At 43.5% G+C, this 25,455-nt stretch overlaps 1 protein-coding gene across 2 annotated transcripts in view; it reads right to left on the bottom strand.

Annotated features, from left to right (window-relative positions):
• Positions 1-10,430, bottom strand: part of Tmem87b (transmembrane protein 87B) — a 35,427-nt gene extending 24,997 nt beyond the window's left edge. For both annotated transcript variants that reach the window (XM_051144595.1, XM_051144594.1), the window contains exons 1-5: positions 10,233-10,430; positions 6,133-6,193; positions 4,984-5,078; positions 3,023-3,154; positions 1,478-1,528 (exon numbers count right to left, since the gene is read on the bottom strand). In XM_051144595.1, the coding sequence (XP_051000552.1) occupies positions 1,478-1,528; positions 3,023-3,154; positions 4,984-5,078; positions 6,133-6,193; positions 10,233-10,397 (504 nt within the window). In that variant the 5' untranslated portion in view covers positions 10,398-10,430. The remainder of the gene's footprint in view (positions 1-1,477; positions 1,529-3,022; positions 3,155-4,983; positions 5,079-6,132; positions 6,194-10,232) is intronic.
• Positions 10,431-25,455: the final 15,025 nt, after the last annotated feature.

The following is a 25,455-nucleotide window of genomic DNA, read 5'->3' as shown; positions in this document are numbered from 1 at the left end:
TCACAAAACAAAGTATCACCACAAAGTTGTTCCTCAGTCTCCACAAGGGATAGGTACCAACATCACCCCCAATAGGTACCAAAATCCTTGACTGCTCAGCCCTTCCTATGAGATGCCATGGCATTTGCATAGTGCACACACAGTACACACACCCTTCTGTGTGCTTGAAACCCTCTCTCGATTATTTCTAATGCCTATTAGAAGGGAAATGCTAAGCAAGCAGTTGTTATATCGGATTGTCTAGGGAATGACATAAAAAATTGTCTGTAAATGTTCAATACAGAATTACTTTCTGAGTGTTTTTGATCTGCATTTGGTTGTATCCATGGATATGGTACCCAGGGATGCACAACCTGCAGATGCTGAGGGCCAATCCACACGGACAAACTGATTCCACTGTCTTAGGGCGCTCTGTTACCAGCTGTTCCACTAACAAACAAAGCTGTGCAGTGGGGGCTGGAGAGATGCTCAGAGGCTAAGAGCTCTTGCTGCTCTTCCAGAGGATCAGAGTTTGGTTCCCAGCATCCACATCAGGTGGCTTACAGCAGCTTGCAACTCCAGCTCCAAAGGACCTGTAATCAACACACTTGTAGCATATACACATACACACCCATACTCACACCCACACAAATAAAAAATTATAAAAAACAAAAAAACTGCCTCCACAATAATGCTAATGAATCTTCCAATGGCCTTACAAGACCAACAGGACACAGTCCCACACCTATGGGCATTCTTTCTTCCTTTCATACCCTACTCCTTCTCATAAGACAGTTTGTACAGACTCTGTCCTAGGCACTGCAGTGACTGGCTTCCTATTAGATTCCTGTTTGGAATGGCTGAAAAAACTGTAAAGTCACTCTATAAAAGCTAAATTTTGGCTCATCTATGCCCAATTCAGTCCTACACCTAATTCCTCCTAAACTGCTGCACTTTGCACTCAGTCTTCTGCCTCTTAGTGATTCTCCAAAATGCTATAATTTCCCTTTCCTGCTGTGTCACACTCCGGTTTCTCATTGTATACCTTTGAGGACAGCAGCTCCCCATTACTATGCTGTCTTGCACACTGAGAACTGGAATTAAAAAAAAAAAAAAAAGGCTAGCCAGGAGTAGTGGCACAGGCCTATAATGCCAGCACACAGGAGGCAGAGATAAGAGTTTAGGCCAGCCTGGTCTACAAAGCGAGTTTAGGACAGCCAAAGCTACACAGAGAAACCCTGGCTCAAAAAAACAAAAAACAAAAAACAAAAAACAAAACACAAACAAAAAGCTGCAGACCCAGTCTTCAAAGAGATTTTTAAACAAAAGCAGAAATAATATCTGTAATATATATATAGAAACAATATGTATATATGCTTCAAATTGCTCCTTTTTTTCTTCCAATTTTAGTTACTACTATTCTCCAAGTAGTCATCAGACTGATTTTTCCATTTCACTCTAATTTGTGCACAGTGGATTTAAAGACAAAAGGGTTTACCGTTGATCCTTCCTGGCTTGAAATGTTTCTGATGCCTGTTAGTTCTTTATTCTGGAAAAGAGTAAAACAATCCCATTCTATATTATTACATGTCTATGTAGTTTTTGAAAATTAAAACAAAAGCATTAGAAAGAAAATCAACTTAAAAGTTGAGTATCAGAGAACGAGTCTCACTGTACTCCGAACATGAATTGACAAAGTTCATGCTTAAAACTTGCTTCCTTAACAGTGCGATGGATGCTGGCGAGTGGGTGCTGCCGCATGGAGTGCAGGAAGTAAACAAGGGTGTAGGTGCTACGGCTCTACACCCGCTCCAAGTCTGCAGTTTCTGAAAACCACTGAGGCACATATGTGTACTTCTGTATGTTTATTATGTTTCCACATACATTTTAAAACGAACTTTAAATGTTTTACTGAAGCCGTTTTTAGTTTAAAATTTTCAGGAAAAGGATAATTACAATGACCCATAACCTCCCTATCCACATGCCTTAGTTAGGGTTTCTATTGCTGTGATAAACACCATGACCAGAAGCAGCCCAGGGAGGAAGGGGTTTAAGTCTCACAACTCTCAGTCATAGCCCATCCCTGGGGGATGTCAGGGCAGGAACTGAGGCAGGCCTCAAGCAGAAGCCGTGGAGGAACCCTGCTCACCGCCTTGCTCCCTGTGGCTTGTTTCGCCTGCTTTCTTATACACCTCAGGACTACCTGCCTCCCACAGTAAACTGGGTCCTCCCACAGTGATCATTATCAGGAAAATGCCACACAGACCTGCCTACAGGCAATCTGATAGAGGCATTTTCTCACTTGAAGTTCCTTTTCCTAGATAACTCTAGCGTGTGTCAAATTGACTTCCCCACCCTTCCGGAAACAAAAAAAACAAAAACAAAAAAAAAAAGAAACCCAGGTTACCAAGTATGACTGTTTTACTAACATTCATAACATCACTTGCTGGGAGACCGAATAAGACACCGGAAGGAATAGTAGTGTTCAGGTTGCTACCTGCTGATGAAGAGGTAAGACCTAAGATCATGGGCCTTAACAACATGGAGGTTACTGGTAACTTGATCAGAGCTCATTTGACAGGATGCCGGAAGCAAAAGCCTGAGAATGGTGGCAAGAAGCATGAGAGAGGAATCGGGAGAGAAGAGACCATAACAGCCTCTTGTAAGGCTGACAGGAGAAGGAACGGGAGGCACAGTGGTGCACACCTTTGATCCCAGCCATTTGTTGGCAGAGGCAGGTGGATCTCAAGGACAGCCTTGTCTACGCAGAGAGTTCCAGGTCAGTAAGGACTACATAATGAGACTGCCTCAAAAATAAATAAATAAATAAATAAAAATAAAGGAAGGAAGGAAGAGAAAGAAGAATAAAAAGGAGCAAGATACCAATTTCTTCCTTACATCCTAATGCATGTACGCAAAAACTAAAACCAAGACTTCAAGACAAGCAGACCCTTTCTGAAACTACTGACAGAGCATTACTCAAGCTTGGTGTCTGTATTAACTTCAAATAAAAATAAATGATTTTAAAACAGCAGAGACTCACACTTAGTGAGGGAAACGCCTGGGTGTCACTGCTACAATCCAGGTTTTCACTTTTTGTTGTCCAACAGTCAATGTTCTTGAAGTAAGCACAGAAGTCTGCATCAGCATGAAGTTCCTGCTTCTGCAGCAGCTCCTAGCCAAGGTAAAATTCTAAGTTATAATTCACTTCTACAGTCTTTTCTCTACGAGATTAAAAACAAGAAAGAACAACAACAAAACCACCTTCATAGCTAAAGAATACCAACAATTAATTCAGGTTGGAATATTTGAAAATATACAATTAAAAAAAAAAAAAACAAGGAGAAAAAAAAAACATTAGCTGTGACTCTAAGATAACAGAGGAGACCAAACCATCTTAGCCATTTTAATATGTTTGCATATAGTATCAAGTACAAGCATGATCTTACTGTGAGGAAAGAGATTAAGAACCTCCCGTAGGTTCTTAATGGGGGTGCATGCTTGCTAGCTAATTCCTGACCTTGAAGGCTATTCAAGACTAGCCTGGGACACACAGGGAGACTCTGTCTCAAAAAACAAAAGAGATGGGAAAAGTGATACACGCCTTTAATCTCAGCACTTGGGAGGCAGAGGCAGGTGGATCTCTGTCCAGCCTAGTCTACAGAGACAGTTCCAGGACAGCCAAACTACAGAGAAAAATCTGTCTTAAAAAAACAAAAACATGAAAACAACAACAACAAAATTAACTGAATGAGCCATAAGCAAAGTAAAAATTAATGTGTATTGTTGCTTGGGATTAACAGAAAAGATAGAAACAGGGCACTTCACTCACATAGGAAAATGCTGAAACATATAAGAGAAAACTCCAAATAATAAAACAGTCATTTGTCAATTATTATAATAACAATTGACTCATAAGATAGGACTCATAAAAGGCTGCTAAAATGAATGGATAAATATTTGATAAAAAAGCAGGATTTACATAGTTGTAAAAATATTGTTCTGTGCACCAACAAAACGTAGTTAACACTACAGTGAAGAGATCAGCTAATACTTCCTCTATCAACTGTTTAAGCTAACCACCAGACAGAGGACAACCCAGTATTGTGTAGGATGCCTGCTGGAAGTACCTACTTGGAATGTAATCATGAAGAAGCAGAGATAGTTAAATTGAGGGACATTTTGCTCTAAAAAGGCAGCACTGATAAAGTGGAAACCCAGTGTTACTCAGGAGTTACTCAAGACAGAGGCCAACCATAATGGAGAAACTTCCTAAGCAACCATCATGAGCCTCGTCAAGGAGCCCCTTGCATTCAGGCGAGGAGACCCCACTCTCGGCACACTCTCATTCTTCCTCTCTCTGCCCTTCCTCAGATGTCTGTACTCCAACTGACTTGAACCATGAAATCTACTCACCGTCCTAATGTCCTGGGTCCTCAGCAGCTCACTGTTTGAATGATGTGAAATCTCGATTCCTTCTCAAATTAAGTTGACTTGTCAAAGCCCTTTATCAGTGGGCCCACAAGCCTAATTTAAACATTACCAATATTTTAAAAAGATACCTCACAAGAAGATTGCAAAGTTTATAGTTTTGTCAAGAAGCACACACCTGCTGGGCGCGGTGGTGCACATCTTTAATTCCAGCACTCGGAGGCAGAGGCAGGCAGATTGCTGTGAGTTCGAGGCCAGCCTGGTCTGCAAAGAAGAGTTCCAGGACAGCCAGGGCTACACAGAGAAACCCTGTCTTAAAAACCAAAAACCAAAACCAAACCAACCCAACAAACAAACAAAGCACACACTTTCATTTATCTTAAGTGTCCAAATCAACTTAGAGCATTTCTCTTTTTTTATTTGTTTGTTTCATTTTTTTTTTCCTCTCGAACTTAGAGCATTTCTAAAATCATAAGCTTACTTCTAGTCTGTTCACCTGGTGTGCTATTTAATCTTTGCATTTATAATTTTCCCTCACAGCTTTGTACACACTAAAGATGTGTTTTCACTCACCTCTTCCAGGCCAGGGTACTCATTGTGACAGGTATGATACTTCAAATGCCACTCTATGGTAAACTTCACAGGTCCAGAGCAACTGAATGATTTCACTGACCAGACAAAGAGTTTTATTGTATATTAATTGTAGTCTAGTATAAACTTGAGGCTTCACAAATGCTGTCTGAAACTGGCTGTTTTAATAGTAACACGAGTAAAACATTACCTAATTTCTCAAAATGAGGTGGATAAATTCATTAAATTTTACCAGCTACTCAGAACTCCCTACAACACTACTCAACGTTAAGTCCAATGTTGGAGTCAAGGAAGCATCCTGGCTTCTTTCAGTCTAACATAGTGTCTCACTCACCGAGTCATCCAAACCCCCCTGAATGAACTCCTTGCTATGTACATGAAGGACACAGCAGCTAACGAGAACAATTCCTCTTTAGGAACTGAAATGCTGTGGGGAGTTAACACCTGGGCGCTTTTAGAAGCCTACGACTGAGAACAGAGTGTCAAGGGGCACTGGGCACGTGACGTGATCTAGGGACACAAAGACATGTTACTTGGAGGAAGAAACGCAGGAGCTAGTGGAGTGGAGAGGAGGGCTGAGAGAGGCATCCAAGTCTAAGTGTGAGCACAGAGCAAGGATGGCTGCCTACATGCAGTTAAAACAGACCAAGCAGTCTCACCTTCAGTTTGAATACCATAAAGCGTCACCAAATGCTTAAAGCTCTAGGTGGTGTGATTAAGACGGAAAAAGGTTAGTTCTAAAGTCAGGGAAATCTCTTATTGGGAGCGTCTGCTGCTGCGACAGCTGGCTTCCCCGCAGCAAGAGACCAGGGAGGGGGCAGAGGAGCCAGAGTGTCTTTTTATAACATAGACTCAGATGCTTAAAGGCAACTCTGTAGAGCATGGTGGACAATGAATACCAGAAGGCAAGGGTCGGCTGAGTAGCGTCTTAAAGGATGGAAACCCAAACCAAGCCCGCTTTAGAATTATAGAAAAAGGTCCGTTCTTGCAATTAACTAAGTCTTGAATGAAACAATGTTCTAAAATGTCAGAACCAGTTGAAAACAAAACATTCAGCTTAATGTATCTTACACTAGTTTATATTAACATGTTTATTTATAACATGTCAGAATTGTATGTTAATATACTTACCAGAAAACCTGATCTCAGTAGAGTTAAACATAGTTTTCCTGAATATCAAAGGTCCTGATTTCTAAAGTGAAAAACAAATACAGAAAAATCTTAGTTAAAACTCTCTCCATTTAAACATAGCTTTATCTTCTAAATATAGCACTCTAGTCCTGTGATACTGTCTGACCAGCAAGATTTTATTTTAAAGCTTCCACAGCTAGCCTTTGAGTCAAGACATTTTAAAACATAAAACTGGGGCTAGAGAGATGGCTGGCTGAGTAAAAATGCCTCCTGCTCTTGCGGAGGACCTGAGTTCAGTTCCCAGCACCCATGTCATATGCTCCTGGGGATATGATGGCCTCCCTCTTCTGACCTATACAGGTACACACACTTCTCCACCTTTATACACATGATTAAAAATTACAAATAAATCTTCAAAATATAAAATTGATCACATCTCCTGCAGGATCAGAAGTAGTGGCCCTGCTTTCCAGGGTCATGAGTTCAAGGCCAGCCTGGGTCACACAGTGAACTCTGTCTAGAAAAAAAAAACACCTCAAAAATTCTCAGTTGGGCGACTGGAGAGATAGCTCAGTGGTTAAGAGCACTGGCTGCTCTTCCAGAGGACCCAGGTTCAATTCTCAGCACCCACATGGCAGCTCACAACTATCTGTAACTCCAATATCTGACACCCTCACACAGACATACAGGCATGCAAAGCACTAATGCACATTAAAAAAATAAATAAATAAACTAAAAAAAAAAGTCTCTTTGGGCCTTGGTGCTATACAAGGCAGAAAGGCTTTGGCCGTTACGGTCAGTGCTGCTTGGCCATAGCACAAACTGCAAATTTGCATGCTGTTCTCTGTATCAAAGTAAAAGTACTTCCAATAAATAACATCTCTCTGCAAATTGATTTTGTTTACCAATGTATTTCACCAAACTCATACAGAGCCCACACAATCAAAGCCGGCTCACCTCTCCAGCAGTGTTTCCTTTCTGAAAAATTCCTGCTGCTAGGACCTTAGCAATCAACCTAAAAACTGCAAACACCTCTTATGCTTTTCCTTCATCTACTTAGTTCCTTTTTACCTCAAGAACCAGTTCTGGGTTTGGAGTGTAGCTCACTAGAGATTCTGCTCAGCATGTGACAGGACCTGGGTGTGCTCCCCGGTGACTCCCAATATATTCCTTTTTGCAGTCTCTAGCAGTCACGGTGTTTCACACCGTGAATAAACTCAAACAGTTCTTCCCGACAATAAAAAGCCTCTAAGAAGGAACTGTGCTAAACAGAAGAGCAGTTAGGAATTGGAGAACACTGACAGGCCAGGTCACTCTTTCCCTTTCCCAACAGTTTCCACAATAATAGAAGCAACAGCCCAGACCCCTCCTCTGCTCTCCAGATCCACGCACAGGTGGACCTCCTCAACAGGCACACTACAGTAACCTGCAGCAACAGGCACACTACAGTAACCTGCAGCAACAGGCACACTACAGTGACCTGCAGCAACAGGCACACTACAGTGACCTGCAGCAACAGGCACACTACAGTGACCTGCAGCAACAGGCACACTACAGTGACCTGCAGCAACAGGCACACTACAGTGACCTGCAGCAACAGGCACACTACAGTGACCTGCAGTAACAGGCACACTACAGTAACCTGCAGCAACAGGCACACTACAGTAACCTGCAGTAACAGGCATACTCCTCTCTGTCTCACCAAGTCCTACACTGTCTGCTGTGAAGATGAAGTCCCCCAGCCACCCACGCCCTCACTCCTGCACTTCCATCTCCAACCCCGGTATATGCCTAGTTATTGCACATGCTTCCCACACGTAGCTCTTCCCCTCCACACCCACCAGCATGACTGTGATGCAGCCCCTCAATGTTTCTGCTTTGACCCTAACAACAGTGCTCTTCAGCCTCCAGTCCGGAGCCTAAGGCAGCCAGAACAGTTAGCAGTTCTGCCAAAACCCCTGTGATGGCTCTCATACTCAAAAGCAACTCCTGACGATCCCAGGGTCTAATCAAATCCCAACATGGGGGGAAGGGTGCATGCTTGGGCCATTCTGACCACTAAAAACAAAAACAAATAACAACCCTGAGCCAGGTGACATAATAGACCCCTTGCTTCCAGATTCACTTAAAAGGAGACCTGGCAATCCTGTGCCTATGAGCCACACTGTTTCCTCCCCTGGAGCCAGGGCACCCTTGTTCTTATGTGTAACCCCAATGCACTCCTTGGCTCACTAAGCTGGACTTCCATGGAGTTGTTACTTTCATCTGTCACTGTCCTATTAGAAATAGTCTCAGAGCAAGGCGGTGGTGGTGCACGCCTTTAATCCCAGCACTGAGAAGGCAAAGGTGGGTGGATCTCTGTGAGTTTCAGGCCAACCTGGTCTACAAAGTGAGTCCAGGACAGCCAGGGCTCTGTTAACACAGAAAAACTCTGTCTCAAAAAAAAAAAAAAAAAAAGAAACAGTCTCAGAGGGAGAGTCGTATAACAGCTACTGATTTCAAGAGAGACATGCTGTCCCAACTCAGCTTACTTCACACATGACTTGTCTCAGCCTGGTAGCTCCTGGAGTCTAAAGCCAAAGGCTGGTGAGGGAGGCCTATGGTGACCTTAGCCCCCTACCTTCCAGAGCTTTAAACAGGCACATCAAGAATTTCCCTCGCTGCTTTGATTCCACTCCTCTTCTTACAGAGGAAATGCCTATTCATCTTTTCACATCTCCAGAAGCCAGGGTTAGGCTGGCTCCCTCTGTACTTGAATAATAATACCCCAAGAATGCTATGGTGTACCTAAGTATGCACTCATAAATGCGTTGTCTCGATATTGTGCGAGCTCTCTGAGGGAAAGGACTGTATCTAAAACTCATCTTTGCAAGAGGAATGACCAGTCTAGTAAATAGCATATGGTGATGCTCAAACCACTTTGCTTTTCCTTTTGATGAGTTGATGAAACAAATGAAAGTCTGACTCTCCCTGTACTAAAAGACAAGTTCTGACGACTTATTCTAAGAACAACAACAACAAAAATCAGCCTGCTTTTTGCAAAGAAAGGCTTGCTGACACTACTGGCCTGAGCTACACACGAAATAAACTCAGCCCGACCAAAGCATAAGACAGTCAAAAACACAGGGGACCTACTCAGAAGAGTCTTAAAAAAGAAATGGCTAGCTACACTGAGCCAGGACACAGAAAGAAGCCTGTATTTGATCCGCCGTAGTTTTGTGTCTGGAAGTGTGTGGACCTTCTGGCTGAAGGAATATAAACATAAATTTCATCGGTAGGACTTGGATGTTGTTTCAATGCACCCTAGGCAGAGCTGGGTGAGTCACGTGACTCTAGAGAAACTTGACAATGGCACTTCCCAATATCCTGTCTATTTTGCAAGACTTTCCATAATTCTGCCTCTGCATGCTTCCCACCCCATCTCTTAACCACACAGGATGTCAAGTTCTCTAATGGCCTGCCCAGTTAAGGAAGTTTTCATCCACCCATGCCTCCAGACTTGCCCGTTAAACACCCCTAACCACACCCTGACCCACCTACACACCTAGAAGTCTTTGAACTGTGATAGGAGCGCTGAAAACATACAGAAACGCAAGAGAGAGAGGCGAGGTGACTATATGCATGGCTGTAGAGCTTATTAACTTTACGATGTAACAGAAAAACTAGACGAACCTCCTGAAGCAGTAATCTAACCAAAGCGTTCAGTCCCAACGATGCCGCTGGGAATGCAGAGATTGGGGGCTCGGAACTGAATAAATAAAGACATGATCTAGACGCGCCGTGTCAGGGCACAGTGAGAGAGGCCAGGGCGAAGCGAGTGGAGAGCCTCGCGAACAGCTAGAGCATTTGGAAGGGAAAGCCGTCCTAAGCGCAACTGGGATGAGATCGTTCTTCAAGCCCACGTCAGGCAGAGGGGACGTTCCTTTCCTAGAAGCCAATCTGGACAAAAGGCTCAGTAAGATGTCGGAGGACCCGCCGCTAGCCCGTCAGAGCCCTAAGTGAATAAAGCCCAAAGCCAGACGAGTCCGCGGGCGGAGCTACCCTGCCAGGGCCCCGGGAACAGGAGAAGGGCCACGCCTCAGTCCCTACAGCACACTTACGTCATTGACCCTCCTCGTCCAAAGCCCGAGCTCAGGGACTGCGTCTACAGCCGCCGGGACCCAACACAGGAGGCACAGGGCAACGCGCAGCAGCTGGGCCCCGGCGGGCAGGCGGCACGGGAGGCCGGGAGGGAGCCAAGTCGAAGAGCGGCAGGCGGCAGCCATCTTGACACGGAAGCCGCACCTGCGCTCCCGGAACCCGGCCACGCCCCGGGGCCGCACCTGGCACAGCTCCGCCCCTAGAGGGGCGGGGCCACGGCGGGAGAGCGGAGGAGAGTCTCGGGATGAGGCGGGGAGGCGCTGTGTGAGGAAGCGAGGAGGAACCCGTAGGTGAATTTTAGGGTTAGGCCTGGGCGGAACCGAGGAAGCGTGGAGGGGAGGCACGAGAATCGTGAGACGAACCCGCGGGCCCAAGCAGGGGGCGGGGCCAAAGAAGAAGGCGGGGCTGAGGAGGTAAAGCCGAGGGTGGAGGTGGGGCCAAGAGCTTAAATTGGGTGGGGCTATGACGCGGGGCGTGGTGAAAAGGCGGGGCCTTTCCCCGGGGCGAAGGAAAGGCGGGGCCAGAGTGTGGAGCCCAGACTGCAATGAGATTGAAAGGGCCCGGCCTGGGCGAAACCAGAGGCCCCTGGAAAGTAGGAAAGTGGAGACAGGGAAAGGGACCAGGAGAGGAGGGGGAGGAAAAAGAGGCAAGGCCTTCAAGGCAACTAGAAAGTAAAGATCTGGCTGCAACGCTGCTGAAAGGCCGGGGTGCATAATTGGGCTTTCTAATTACAAGTTTGCAGAAATGAAGATCCCAGTACTTGGGAAGTGGAGGTAGGAGGACCGTGGGAATCCAAAGACAGCCTAAGCTTGAGGCCAGCATGAACCTCATGAGACCTTGTCTAAAAGCAAAACAAAACAAAAACTAAAGCTAAATCTAACAAACAAACAAACAAACAAAACGTGTTAAATAACCATCAAAAACGAGCTCTAAAGGGGCTGGGGGGTTGGGGTGGGAAATGTTTATAGAGCAATAGTCAGGTCTCACCAGTAGGTGGCACTAGTAAATTGATGTTTTATATGAATTTGAATCTTCCCTGAAAATTATTTTGGTTCCGATTAAATTACAGATGCTAACTAAGTAGGAGTTGCTATTCATACCTCTAATTCGCTTATTTTTAATAAATTAACTATTTTCAAGCACAGTTATGTTCACAATGAAATAGAGAAGAATGGGTCTCTAGAAAGTTCTAACAACACCCTGGTCACCCCCAAAACCTTCCCGTGCTAGCAACATTTCACACTACAAGGAGAGCCTTTAATAGAGATCATTGAACCAGTAATTAATTCAGAACACCTGTGTCTTACTGTTCATTAGGTATTGCACAGTGGTACCGAGCAATAGACTCAGCAGGGATTTTACGTTATTGAAGAGCAGATGGACTCCTGGGATGCTCCAGAGGTCGAAGGTACTTGCTGCCACGCCTGGCTTCCTGAGCTCTGTTCCCAGAACCTAAGCAGTGTAAAGAGGGAACAGACTCTGGCATGAAGTCCTTTAACTTTCACATGCTCCCCACTCGATACTGAAATAAAATGTGATTGCATTTTTTTTAAAAAGTAATTACTTTTGTTAATTAGATGTTTCATGTTCTAGGGTAATTTCGTTTCCAAGGAAGAGTGCTGCTAACACTGCTTCTTTCAGTAAGTTAGGCCTCATTTGTTATCTCCTAGGTTCACAGCATTCTGCTTGGATAACATCAATATAACCTGACACCGCCAGGAGCCGTCAGCAGGCAGTGGGTGTAGCATCTGCCCAATCTGTCCTGGCCCCTGGTTCAGTCCCCAGCATTCCAGAAGGAGCTAATCACACAGGGGGAACTGGTCACATCCTGCGACATGCATATGGAGTCTGCAGACATGGCTCTGTGGTAAGAGCCCCGGCTGCTCTCGCAGAGGACCTGGGTTCTATTCCCAGCACCCTCATGGCGACTTATGCCCTTCTTCTGCTTTAGTTACAGGGCATCTGTTGCCCTCTTCTGGCCTCCGTGGGGACCAGGCACCCATGTGGTCCACATGCACGCATACCGGCCAAATGCTCATACACATAAATAAAACAAGTAAATCTAAAACATGTATTTAATTTTAAAAGTCCATAAGTAGCATTTTTTAAAGTCCTTATATTTTAGAGTTTTTGTTTTGTTTTGTTTTGTTTTTTTTTTTTTTTAGATGCTTCTTGAAGCAGTCTCTGGAATAAAGACTCCAGTTCAAAAGGAAAGGAGTGTACAGGCCAATAAGTTAGCCTTCTGGGGCAGATACTGCGTTCCAGAAACTCACGTGTTAGAGTTCTGATCTCTAGTTCATCAAATGTGAATAGAGAAAGATAACGTGAGGCGAGGTCTTCGGGGTGGGCCCTTATCCAGTATGACTGGCCTTCCCATCACAGGAGGAGCTTGGGACACATTTGTAGCCTAGGGAGGACGTCATAAACCAGAGGAGCCAAGACAAGCCCACGATAGAGGCGGTCAGAAGAATCTAACTGTGTCAACAACTTGGGCTGTCAGCCTCCGCAGCGGCGAAGGGCTCACTGCTGCTGTCTGAGCCACCCAGCCTTCTGGCGCTTTGTTTTGTCAATCTCAACAAATCAAATCCAGACAGTGAGCAAATGTGACAGCAAATGGAATGTGGACAATCAAGATAACATAATTGCCCTGTCAGCTACCACGGTGGCAAATGGCATGTAATCGCAGGGACACTTTGGAAAAGTGTGTGAGCAATGTCCCCGAGTCACCTTACCAGGCAGCTGGGCTGTGTGTATAGATGGTTCCTGGCTTATGATAGTTCGACATACAGTTTTTCAGCATTTTGGTATTGCAGAGGTGGCACACACTCAGTACAGACTGTTTTTAATTTTGATCTTTCGCGGCTGGAGACATGTGATGTGCTGCTCACTGGTGGTCCTGGGCAACCGGAAGTCAGCAAACAAGGGAGCTCTGCAATGCTCTGTGCTGCCATGCTGGCTGCTTTGTAGGCTGGGTGCATCAAATGCTTCTTTCTCCTTTATTGAGACAGGTGCTCAGTATATACTCCCGTCCTTGAACTCACAACCCCCCTCCTCCACCTCCTAAGTGCTAGAATCACAGGAGTGTGCCACCATACCGGGCCTCTCTCCTCTCTCTGCCTCTCTCTGTGTGTCTCTGTCTCTCTGTCTCTCTGTCTCTGTCTCTGTCTCTCTCTCTCTCCCCCTGTTTCTCTGCTTTATAGTGGAAACGATTTTATTTATTGGCATGGAATAAAATAAAAGTGACATTGCCTACATATACACAACGTATTATGATTATGTTCACCCCACTACCCACTGTTGTCTCCCTTCCCTTCCCTCTGAACCTCTTTTTCTTCCTATTTGTCCTCTCAGGTTGGGTCCTTCAATATCCATTATGGACGGAGGAGATGGCCATGATGCCCTACCCCTTCCTGAGGAGCTGTGGCCTGCTAATGCTCGCTGGCTTTCCTTTCTTCTTCCCTTCCTTCCTTCCTTCTTTCTTTCCTTCCTTTCTTCTTTTTTTCTCTCCCCCTCCCTCCTCCCCCTTTTTTTTCTTTCTTTTTGTAGATTTACTTGTCTTGGAATTCACTCTGTAGACCAGGCTGTCCTGGAACTCACAGACATCCACCTGCCTCTGCCTCCCAAGTGCTGGGATTAAAGGTGTGTGCCACCACACCCAGCTTTTTTGTTTCTTCTAACTGGTAAATATTGGGTCATAATTTTAGACTCCTGTGGGGTGACAGTCATGTGCCAGGGTGCCCAGCTGCTGTGACATATTTGAACACTTCCTGCCCCAGACTCAGGTTAGAGATGAGTATGGGTAAGGTGAGATGATTTCTACTTACAACGGCTGTATCAAAACCTGACCATCCAGGGCCAGGGAGCAGAGGTGCTCAGCTCCGCTCACCCTTGTGGCATGGCTATTGCAGGGAGGGCAATTTGAGACCCACGAGGAAGGCAGAATAGCAAAGAGCTACAGAGCATGACAGGAAGAAGTCAGCTTGGACATAGAGGACAGAAAGGCAAGGAGGGCCTCCCCAAGGATTCTGAGGAAACTCACTCTGCCACTCTTGCAGACGAACTCAGACGGTGTTCGGGACTTGTCTCAAAACAATACAAGAAGGGAATAGACATAGGTAAAAGAAAATGAGCTATGAATTAGTTTTTAAATGTATCCTTATTGTTGTTTTGTTTTTATGGATCTAGGTGTTTTCCTTGCAGCTATGTCTGTGCACTGGGTGCACAGAGGCCAGAAGAGGGCATCAGATTCCTTGGAACTGGAAGTATAACTAATTAGTTGTGAGCCTCTGTGTGGGGACTGGGAACTGAAACTGGGTCCTCTAGAAGAGCAGCCTGTGTTCTTAACTGCTGAGCCATCTCTCGAAGCTTGAGTTGATATTTTGATTTTCTTTTAAAGCCTGGAGATGGATATATGGACAGTCACACAGCTCTTCTGCCTGTTTATATAAGTTTAGCTCTTCAACAGTATGAGGTTGCATTACGTGCTTTAGGAGTTTCTGCTGGCTATAACAATAGGAGCTAAGTGCACACTCCTGTGTAAAGCAGCAATAAGCCATGCCAAATGTATGAAACCATAGGGTTTAGGACACGGTGATGAAATACAGTTATTCCCAAGGAACAGGTAGTAGTGGGACACTGGGAAGGGGACACACACACACACACACACACACACACACACACACACATACACACACACACACACACACACACACACACACACACACACTAAAAGAGGGCGGGGAAACAGAGAGAGATATTAAGTCCTATGATCCCTCCTGTGATTTCCAACTTGAGAACAGTTTTCCAAGCTGTGGAACGGGAAGCAAGAATCCAGACAGAGGCAGCAGGGTCTGAGAAGACAGAGCTGGGAGTTCAATGTGAGCTAGGGAGCCAGAGTGTGCAGGAGGGAACAGGGAAGAGAGAGAGAGTGGCATGGCGTGGTTCTGAAGCCTGCAGGAGGCCCCTTTGACTCTTCAGCAGAGACCCCGGTCTGTGGAGAATTACCACTGTCCCTTGTCCTTCAGAATTCTGGTCAGGCATGAGAAAACTATGATGTGTGTGCCTCCTAAAACATATCTGCCTATAACGTGCACACTTCCCGAACTCCTTTGACTATCTAGATATCTTACACTTTTTAAAAAATTACATTTATTGATTTATTTGTGGAAGGAACATTCACATGCCATGATGCATGTGGAGAGGTCCCAGTTCTCTCCTGCCACCACGGGGGTCACAGGGTCAAACTCAAGTTGTGAGGTTTGGCAGCTAGTACCTTTACACTTGCCCCGTCCTAGAGGTCTTTACTCTCTAGTGTGTTATAAATGCTATGTAAACAGTTGTTATACTGCATTGTTTAGAGGATGAAGAACTAAGGGGTGTGATTCTGTAGAGTGCAAGCCTGGCATTGTTTTCTTTTTTGTTTCATTTCCTGGCATTCAAGGAAGTTTCTATCAATATATATATCTAGTTTTATGAGAGTCTTTTGTCATAAGAGTTTTTTTGTTTTTGTTTGTTTGTTTGTTTGTTTGTTTGTTTTTTACAAATTTTCATGTCTAATGAGATTATCATATGGAGTTTCCCTTTATGTTATTAATGACTTAATTAATTTGTTTTTATAGACTGAGACTGAAAAAAATTATGGTAAAATACATAAAATACATAAAAGATAAAAAATACTATTTTAGCTGCTTTCAAGAACATTGTTCAAGCTGGGTGTGGTGGCGCATGCCTTTAATCCCAGCACTTGGGAGGCAGAGGCAGGCGGATCACTGTGAGTTCGAGGCCAGCCTGGCCTACAAAGTGAGTCCAGGACATCTAGAGCTACACAGAGAGACCCTGTCTCAAAACACCAAAGGGGAAAAAAAAAAAAGAAGAACATTGTTCAACAACACCAAAGGTAGTCACACTTTTGTGCAGCCACCACCATCCCCTCTTCCCAAAATGAAAGTCTATAGCCGTTAAACACTGACTTTGTATTTCTCCAGCCCATCATTTTCTTCTCTGCCCCTCTGAATCTGACTAAGACTCTAATTCCATGGCCTCAAGTACATGGAATTATATAAAATTTATCCATTGGAAAAGAGAGAGCTTCTTTTACTTAGTATAGTATATTCAAGGTTTATAGTAAGGTTGTAGTAAGTGTCAAAATTCCTTTCCTTTTAAAATAATTTATTTAATTTTATGTGCATTGATGTGAGGGTGTCAGATCACCTGGAAATGGAGTTACAGACAGTTGTGAGCTGCCATGTGGGTGCTGGGAATTGAACTCAGGTCCTTTGGAAGAGCAGACAGTGCTCTTAACCACTGAATCATCTTTCCAGTCCCTCCCTTCCTTTTAAATACAGAATCATATTCTGTCATACCAATATGTCTCATGTTCATGCATGCATCTGTTGATAAAAATTTTTCTTTTTTCTACCTTTGGTTTTTGTGAATGCTGATCCTATGGACATTTGTGTATTTTTAAAATTGATTTATTTTATTTTAGACTTTATTATTAATTTCATTGTTGTTTTGTTTTGTTGTTCAAGACAAGGTTTCTCTGTGTAGCCTTGGCTTTCCTGGACTTGCTTTGTAGACCAGGCTGGCCTCGAACTCACAGAGATCTGCCTGCCTCTCTGCCTTCTGAGTGCCGAGATTAAAAGCATGCACCACCACACCTGGCTTATTAAAAACTTACACACACACACGAAATCATACACCAAAATGAACCAGACTCAAAGACTAATCAACTCAATGAACTTCTGCAAAGTTACAATAGCCGTTCAGAATGAAAGCTGTTTGTTTTTGAGATAGGGTCCTACTGTGTGGCCCAGGCTAGTCTGCAGTTCATGATCCTCCTCCTTACTCTGTGTCCATCCAGAAGTGCTGCGATTACAGGAATGCACCACCACACCCAGTTCCTAACACTGCTGGTGCCCGACTTTTACACTGGGTGGTTCAGCGGGCTTGAAGTCATCGCTGGCGGTGATGTTGACTTGAGTTTCTCTAATGACTGGTGATGCTGAGCCTCTTTTGCTTCTTGGCAATTTGCACAGTTTGGGAGAAACGTGAATTCAATTTTTTTTTTGCTCGGCATAAAACTGGTAAGAGTTCTTTATGTAGTCGAGATTCATATCTGTCTTCATTTAGCCTAGCAATCTGTCAATTTATTTTGTGGGGCCTTTTGTTTGTTTTCGCTTTTGTTTTGAGACAGGGTCTCATGTCACCCACTCTGACTGCAGACTCAGTAAGTAGCTGAGGCTGATCTCGAACTCTTGCTATCACATCTGTTTCTGGGAGTGTAGGCATATGCCACCACACCTAGTTTATTTGGTTCTGAGGATTGAACCCAGGGCTTTGTGCATGCTAGGCAGTAATTTTACCAACTGAGCTACAGCCCCAACCCAATTTCTATGTTTTGAGGCTGACTGACACATGAATGTCTATGCATAGACAATGCTTTCTATTGGTTATAGAATCCTTCTGACTTAGGATTTGGTGCCATTCTTTGTATGTCATGAATGAAGACTTACAGATATCTTTCTTCTGCTCATACAAAATGCAGAGAACCAGCCTTAATTGTTCTATGCATCCCGCATACCTCATACATTTATAATTTTAGGACTGTATAGTGCTTTGTGAGAAATTATATTTTCAGAACAAAAGAACCAGACACTGACATTAGATCAGACCTGACAGGATGCATTCCTCTCAGCATGCTGGACGCTGACATCCTGCGTCCTTCATGTTCCAGCACCAAGTGTTTCAGTTGCTGTTCCTCATCAGAACAGGACAGCTCTCAGGACAGTTTCTAGGAAAGCTTCTGATCCCAATTGTCCAGCATTTCAGACTGTCCCACACAGGGCTTCTATTAAGCCTGGAATTTCTCAAAATTTAGAAACTGAACCACAAATGCTATTCCTAGCTTGTTTAACCATTTCCCCCAGCTTTATCTGGGTCTCTACAAAGGTATTATTCATCCCAAATCAGCCAGAAGAAACCTTAAGAGAACAATGCCCTATTTCCCTTAAGGGAAGCTGGGTAGGTTTTTGGTTATTCACTTGAGCTATAGATGTTTATTTTCATTGGGAGTTGGTTATAAGTTACTATTAGTCTTATTCAGAGAGAAAATGAGGTTGGCCTCAGGAATGTCTCTCGTTTCCTTTATCTTTCTTTCTTAGGTTTGGAGATAGGGGATGAAAAGAAAGAAGGGGGAATACAGAAATATATCAGGATGATAGGATAATAAGTAGATTATTGAATCTACTCCTCAACTTAAGGCCTTAACTGTTACTCACAAGGTTATTTTTAATTTATTGGTATAGAATTTTGTATATTGATGCAAAATAAGTTTAATTTTGATACATTGGTATAGAATTCAAGTTTAAGAGTATTCTTCACACACATTATATATATTTCTACTCTAATATGAAGTATGGTACCCATACAACTCAAGTTGAATACAACAAGGTTTACCTCCAATACTTTGAAAGTGCTATTGCAGGCTGTTTAGGATGAGTAAGTTATACAAGTTAATTGTTAGTTGATCAAATCCTGGTCATGTTAATTACTAGTATATTTATATTACAAGAATATATATCCTAGGTTTAATATATATATATGTGTGTGTGTGTATATATATATATATATATATATATATATATATGATTCTATAGATAGATAAGGTAAAACAGTTATTAGATTAGGTCTTCAAAAACCCCAGAGACCTACAGAATATGGCATTTAGAGATGTTTTTATTATTTTAAAGATTCATTGACAATAAGACAGGTTAACTCCTGCCAACACCCAGCCTACCTCAAAGAAGATAATGAGCATCAAAGAACCTCCCTATGGAGACGGCTTCAAATGTGGCAAATCAGCCATTGGGAAAAATGTCCTCATGTCGGCCACTGACAGAATTCTGCCTAAAAATGGGCAAGCTTGGATGTAGGCAGAGTTGACAGCCACACTCTGCCAAGACAGGGTAAGCAAGTCCTCAAAAGTTCCTGCCTCACAAATATGTCTGTCAGATATACTGGGCCAGAAGATGATGCTCCAACCTTGTAAAGAGTTTTGGGTGACTGTTTAGGCAGGAAACTCTCTCAGTCATTTTTTCACTTTGGAAGCTGCTAACCTGCATTTTCTGTTTACTCAGGTGATTAATTTTATTCCCTCTCAAGTTTTATTCCTTCTAATGAGGTTAAAGACCAGATAATTTAGTTTTACAATTAAGCTTAGTTGCTTAGTGGTTAAGATGCTTTTAGGTCTAGATAAATATTTTAAGTTGATAGAGATGAGATATGATAGATATTGATTTACATTCAGAATTTTAGACTCAACAAGATAGGAAAGATGTTTTCTTTAAGGTTGCCAAATACAAATAGCCAAAACACTATGAATGTAACATTTATATAATTCCTGATTGTTTCATGGTTCTTCTTGCTTTAGGTAGTTTATTGTTATATGATTAATAATATAAATGTCTATGTAAAAAAGAATTAATTAAAAATGTTTAAATTTACTTATTAAGTATACAGTATCCTGCCTGCACATCAGATCTCAATATAGAAGATAGTTGTGAGCTACCATGTGTTATTGAACTCAGGGCCTTTGGAAGAACAGGCAGTGTCCTTAACCTGAACAGTGGTGGTGCACACCTTTAGTCCCAGCACTTGAGAGGCAGAGACAGGCATATCTCTGTGAGTTTGAGGCCAGCCTGGTCTATAAAGTGAGATTAGGTCAGCTAAGGCTACACAGAGAAACCTTGTACCTTGTTTCAAAAAGTAAAAAAAAAAAAAAAAAAAAAAAAATCCTCTGGAAAAACAAAGGAGGGATATTCTGTAAGAAATGAGTCATCTGAAACCAACCATTGCCTTGTCTGGCTACGAGACAATAAAGTCTAAACTGTCATCTGAGCAGTCTGACTAAGGTCCCAGTCTTAGAGCTAGGCTTAGATCGTAGAGCTAGGCTTCTTCCTCTGAATCTGTGACTAGGTGAGGCCATTGTATATGAGCCACTAACTGTTGCTTGAAAATGCTTCCTTGCATAGATTTATAATTGCGTTCTCTGAACAAAACAGCTAAAAAATATCATATTTTTAAGGACTAGGAAGGGTTAATTCTTAAATTTAAGAATAATTCTTGCCAGACGCGGTGGCACAGGCTTTTAATCCCCAGCACTTGGGAGGCAGAGGCAGGTGGATCTCTGTGAGTTGGAGGCCAGCCTGGTCCTAGTCTACAAAGTGAATCCAGGACAGCCAAATCATTCTTAAATTTCTCTTTTAAATATTTATATGTGGAATCCACATGACCCCTCTATGCTCTCTCTTTTTTTTTTAACTTTTTGTTTTTATTTATTTTTTGCATATTGTACAACATTTTATTTTAATAATGTTTATGTAATAAATACACATTTAATCACTAAGTTCTTTTTCAAGGTCTCATGTAACTCAGGCTGAGTTCAGACTTTTTTTTTTTTTTTAATGAGACAGGGTTTCTCTATGTAACAGCCCTGCCTGTCCTGTTGTAGACCAGGCTGGCCCTGAACTCACAGAGCCCTGCCTGCCTCTGTCTCTTGATTGCTGGGATTACAGGCATGTGTCACCATGCCCAGCCATTCAAACTCTTTTATATATAGCTAAGGATGATCTTGAACTTCTAACCCTTCTGCCTTTGCATCCCAAGTGTCTGATGGTAGGTGTGTGCCACTTTGCTCATTTTATGTGATGTTGGGGATGGAACATTCCATTGTGTATCCTGGGTAAATGTGCCACCATCTGAGTGGTCTGTGGGGTATAGTTTACAGAAATAATCATTGTATTTAAATGGGTGAAATAGGTAATTGGAAAAGCTTTACATTAAACAGAACAGTAGCTTTTCAGCCTTTTTTATTGAAAAGTGAGGAAATAAAATCTAAACAGAGGAGCATTGTACATTACATTACCGACATGCTCATGAAAGACTTCCTGATTTCCCATTTATGCTCCAAAGTGAGGAACGGTCTTTAGAGAAGTGGAAGTTGCCTCTTGTGCAAGTTCACTGTGAGGTTGGCTGTTTTTCCACTGACTCAGCAGAAGTCCCAACTTGCTTAAGCCATTGATGTGGAGAAGTTACAGCATCTGGACATTGTGAGTGAGGACATCCAGAAAGGCCTCTAAGATCAGTGGTGGTGCTTGGTCATTTCCTGTGGGGGGGCTTAGAGGCAGGGAGGGCGGGCGACCTTTTCATTCTGACCCACCTGATGTCCCTACATCCTATAGGACATGGGGACGGACACCAAGGTTCACATGGTCAGTGACTGACAAGGACCAAGTGTGTGCAAAGGAGGCAACTTGCAGGCTCCAGAGCCCAACAGCTTGCTTGACGTGAGGAGTGAGGAATGTCATCTTCCACTCTGGCTAAAATGACATATTCTCTCTCTCTCTCTCTCTCTCTCAATTTAATACAATAAGGAAAATATTTATTTCTTTTTAAAGGATATTTTATTTACTCTTTAGCAACTTCATACATATATATACACACAATACATAATATCTATCTATCTATCTATCTATCTATCTATCTATCTATCATATTCAGCCCCTCCCCTATCCCTACCGTCCCTCTAGCACATTCCCTTCCTACCTTCTTGTCCTCTCCTTTAAAAAAGTAACACACAGCCCAGTTAGTTCTGCATGTGAGTATTGGCATGGGGCCTTCCACCAGAACATGGACAAGCTACCAGTACCCCCTCCTCCAGCAGCTCAACTGCCAGTGGCTCCTCAGCAAGGGGCCGGGGCCTCAGGAGTTGACTGACTTGTCAGGTTAGAGGTGCAGTGCAGGCTAGAAGAGCCGTTGGGAGTCCATGAGTATGGTAGCCAGGTCCCACCTCAATCCCGCAACTCTTGCATTTTTTTCCACTCCTTCTTCCAGGATGTTCCTTGAGCCTTGATGTAGCTGATTAAAGTGTTCCCTCTAGGCCTGAGCACCCAACAACCACTCTCAGCTCTTTTCAGTTCCAAGTCACTGCGTTGACAGCTGCCCAGTGCAAAGAGAAGTTCCTCTGAGCCGGGCTGAGCGCAGCACTAATCTATGTATTGGTCTAAGTACAAGTGCTTAGAAGGCAACTGACAGTAAGTCAAGGGAGACGGTTCTGATGGGACAAATGTTGATGGTCTTGCACTGCATAGGGGAGTCTAGCAAGTCTGTAAGAACAAAGTTCTTTCAAAGACTCTGCCTCGTCCCCTTCCCCTGCAGGGCGCTATGGCTTGCCCAAGGGTTCCAGGCTTGAATAGGCCCCATCCAACCTTTTCTTCTGGCCACAGGGGCCTGCACTTTATTTTTTTTTCCTCTCATTAAGAAAGGGAAGAAAGCCAGGTGTAGTGGTGACTCACACCTGTAATCCCAGCACTCAGGGAGGCAGAGGCAGGAGGATCTCTGTGAGTTTGAGCCAGCCTGGTCTACAAATTGAGTCCAGGACGGCCAAGGCTACACAGAGAAACCCTGTCTGGAAAAACAACAACAGCAACAACAACAATAAACCAAAAAAGAAAAAAGAAAAAAAATGGGAAGGGAAGAAAGAGCTAGAGCAAGCAAAGAAAAGAACAGAAAAGAAAAGAAAGAAGAAAAAGGCCCCTTACGAGGCTAGTCAAGCCTGACACTGCAGATTAGTGTTTCTGCTGTTTGTTTATTCCCCTGTCCTTTGGCCACCCAGCCCTATTCCAAGTTTAGCAGAGGACAAAGACCCGATTTGTTTCTTCCCACTTCCTCTCTCAGGCTTTTTTTTTTTTTTAACCATAACAGCCATTTTGAAAAGTGACTTGGGTGTGTATTCACAGAGAACAGGAAAGGCTCTTTACCGAGCATGCAAGTCGGGGAGAGTTAGTGGTGTCCACGTTTTCAAGCGTTCAAGGCTATAACTGAGAACCCCACAGACCCTGGTCTCACCGGGAGGAGGTTTGGATGTGGTGGTGAAGGGGAAAGCGTATTGAGTCATTAACAAGCTGACATGAACACAGTGTTACACAGAAGTAAGAAATTTAGCCAAAGGGGCCTGCTTGGATTGTTACTCAAACTAAACTCTAAGATGGGCAGCTGACTAACGGGCTTTGCCTGGACAATTTAGAAAAATAAAAGAGTTATACTTCTGATTTTTATCAGAATTTACATTTGCTGAAGCTGTCTTTTGAAATTCTTTCATTAGGGTTCCTTTCTCATTAAACCCTCTTTCCCTTAGGAATGACCTTGGTTGCCAGCTGCCCAGAGGACAAATCCTGCTTGTCTGTTTTGTTGATCAGAAATGTAGCTTTCTTTTTTTCCCCCGTTGTTTTTTATTTTTGTTTTTATGAGACACAGAATGTTTCTCTGTGTAGTTTTGGCTGTCCTAAACTCTCTTTGTAGACCGGGCTGGCCTTGAACTCACAGCAATCAGCTTAGCTTGCCTCTGCCTCCTGAATGCTGGGATTAAAGGCGTGTGCCACCATGCCCGGTTTGTAGCTTTCATTTTTTAAATGACTTATTTTACGTGTATGAGTGTTTGCCTTCAAGTTTATCTATGTGCCACATTTGTGCAGCCCCGGTGGAGGCCAGAAGAGGGTGTCAGATCCTCTGGAACTGGAGTTACAGTCAGTTGTGAGCCACCATGTGGGTGCTAGCGAGCCAACTCCAGTCCTCTGCAAAAGCTGCCAGTGCTCTTAAAGCTCAGCCTTCTTGCCAGCCCCAGAAATGTAACTGTTGCTGTAACCACAGTTCTTTGATTCTACAAAACTCACTTAATTGCTCAGAGAATGTATCTTAGGTGCGTTGGGGGTGGGGTGGGGGATGGTAGTGTACCTAAAAGCCACCTGCTAATAAAGATTACAAGATTATAGCTAAAAACCTATATAAACTGAGAAGTTTTTGAGGGGGACCAAAACTTTCTTGGCCAAAAGCTAGAGATTAGGGTTGGGTGCTAAAATAATTTTTCCTTTTCAGTCTTTGAGTACATGTTTAAACTGCAGAGAGCTTTGGATCGATCCCTTGGAGCTGCTGGCTGTGAGCTGCTATGTGGACACTAGATACTGACCTCAGGTCCTGTGTAAGACCCAGTGTTCTCAACCATGGACTCATCTCTCTAGGCCTTTTTCTGTCTCACACTTCTTTCCTCCCTTTCTTTTTGGTTTTTCGAGACAGGGTTTTTCTGTGTAGCCTTGGCTGTCCTGGAACTCACTCTGTAGACCCCCAGGCTAGCCTCAAACTCTGCCTGCCTCCCGATTGCTGGGATTAAAGGTGTGTGCTACCAGCTTGGCTTTTTCAATTTCTTTAATAATGTTTTTGATTACAGTGTGTGTGTGTGTGTGCGCGTGCGCATGTGTGCACGCACTCCCCTCATGTAGAGGTCAGAGGGCACCTTGCAGTCAGTTCTTCCTACCATGCAGGTAGGGATTAAACTCAAGTACTCAGGCTTGGTGGCAAGTGCCCTTGCCCACCATCTCACTGATCCAAATTCTTCAAATTCTTGTTTGTATCTTTAAAAAGAAGCTTTGCACAAGTGTTAAAAAAAATGTTTTATTAGCTGGAAGTGGTGATGTACAACTTTAATCCCAGCACTCAGGGGGCAGAGGCAGTAGATCTGTGAGTTCAAGGCCAGCCTAGTCTATAAAGGCATTCCAGACTTTTCAGACAGAGAAACCTTGTCTTGAGAAACAAAATGAAACAAACAAGATGTGTCTTATTAATTTTTAAAGTAATCAAAAAATTTCAGTAATGTATGTTGAAAATATTTTTAAAAACACGAACCTTTAAGATTTGTGTGTGCGCGCGCGTGTGTGTGTGTGTGCGTGTGTGTGTGTGTGTGTACATGCATGCAGATGCTACTGGAGGCCATAAGCAGGTTACTATGTCTTTCCAAGCAATGGTTTCCTGGCCTAGACATGATGGTAACACTGGCCCCATGGTGTAAGGACACACAGTAAAGGGAACATACACTTACGGGGCTGGAAAATAAGCACGAGCTCAACAAGTGGTGGCAGAACTCTATAGCCTATGCCCTGGGCCTGCCCTGCCACCTCCTGTGAGTGACAGCTTCCCGATCAAAACACGACCCACCTATCAAACTCTCTCACAGTTTACATGAAATCTTCTCGGAGTACACATAATCTTGAATCCTTTATTGTTTTTATTTCTCCTTTATGAATGAACTCTTTTCAAATTACATTTGCTTGTTTACTAATTTATTTAGTGTGG

This window comes from Acomys russatus, chromosome 4 (assembly GCF_903995435.1).
Source record: "Acomys russatus chromosome 4, mAcoRus1.1, whole genome shotgun sequence".
NCBI lineage: Eukaryota > Metazoa > Chordata > Mammalia > Rodentia > Muridae > Acomys > Acomys russatus.
The sequence above is the reverse complement of the archived record's forward strand: the minus strand, read 5'-3'. Positions and strand labels throughout refer to the sequence as shown.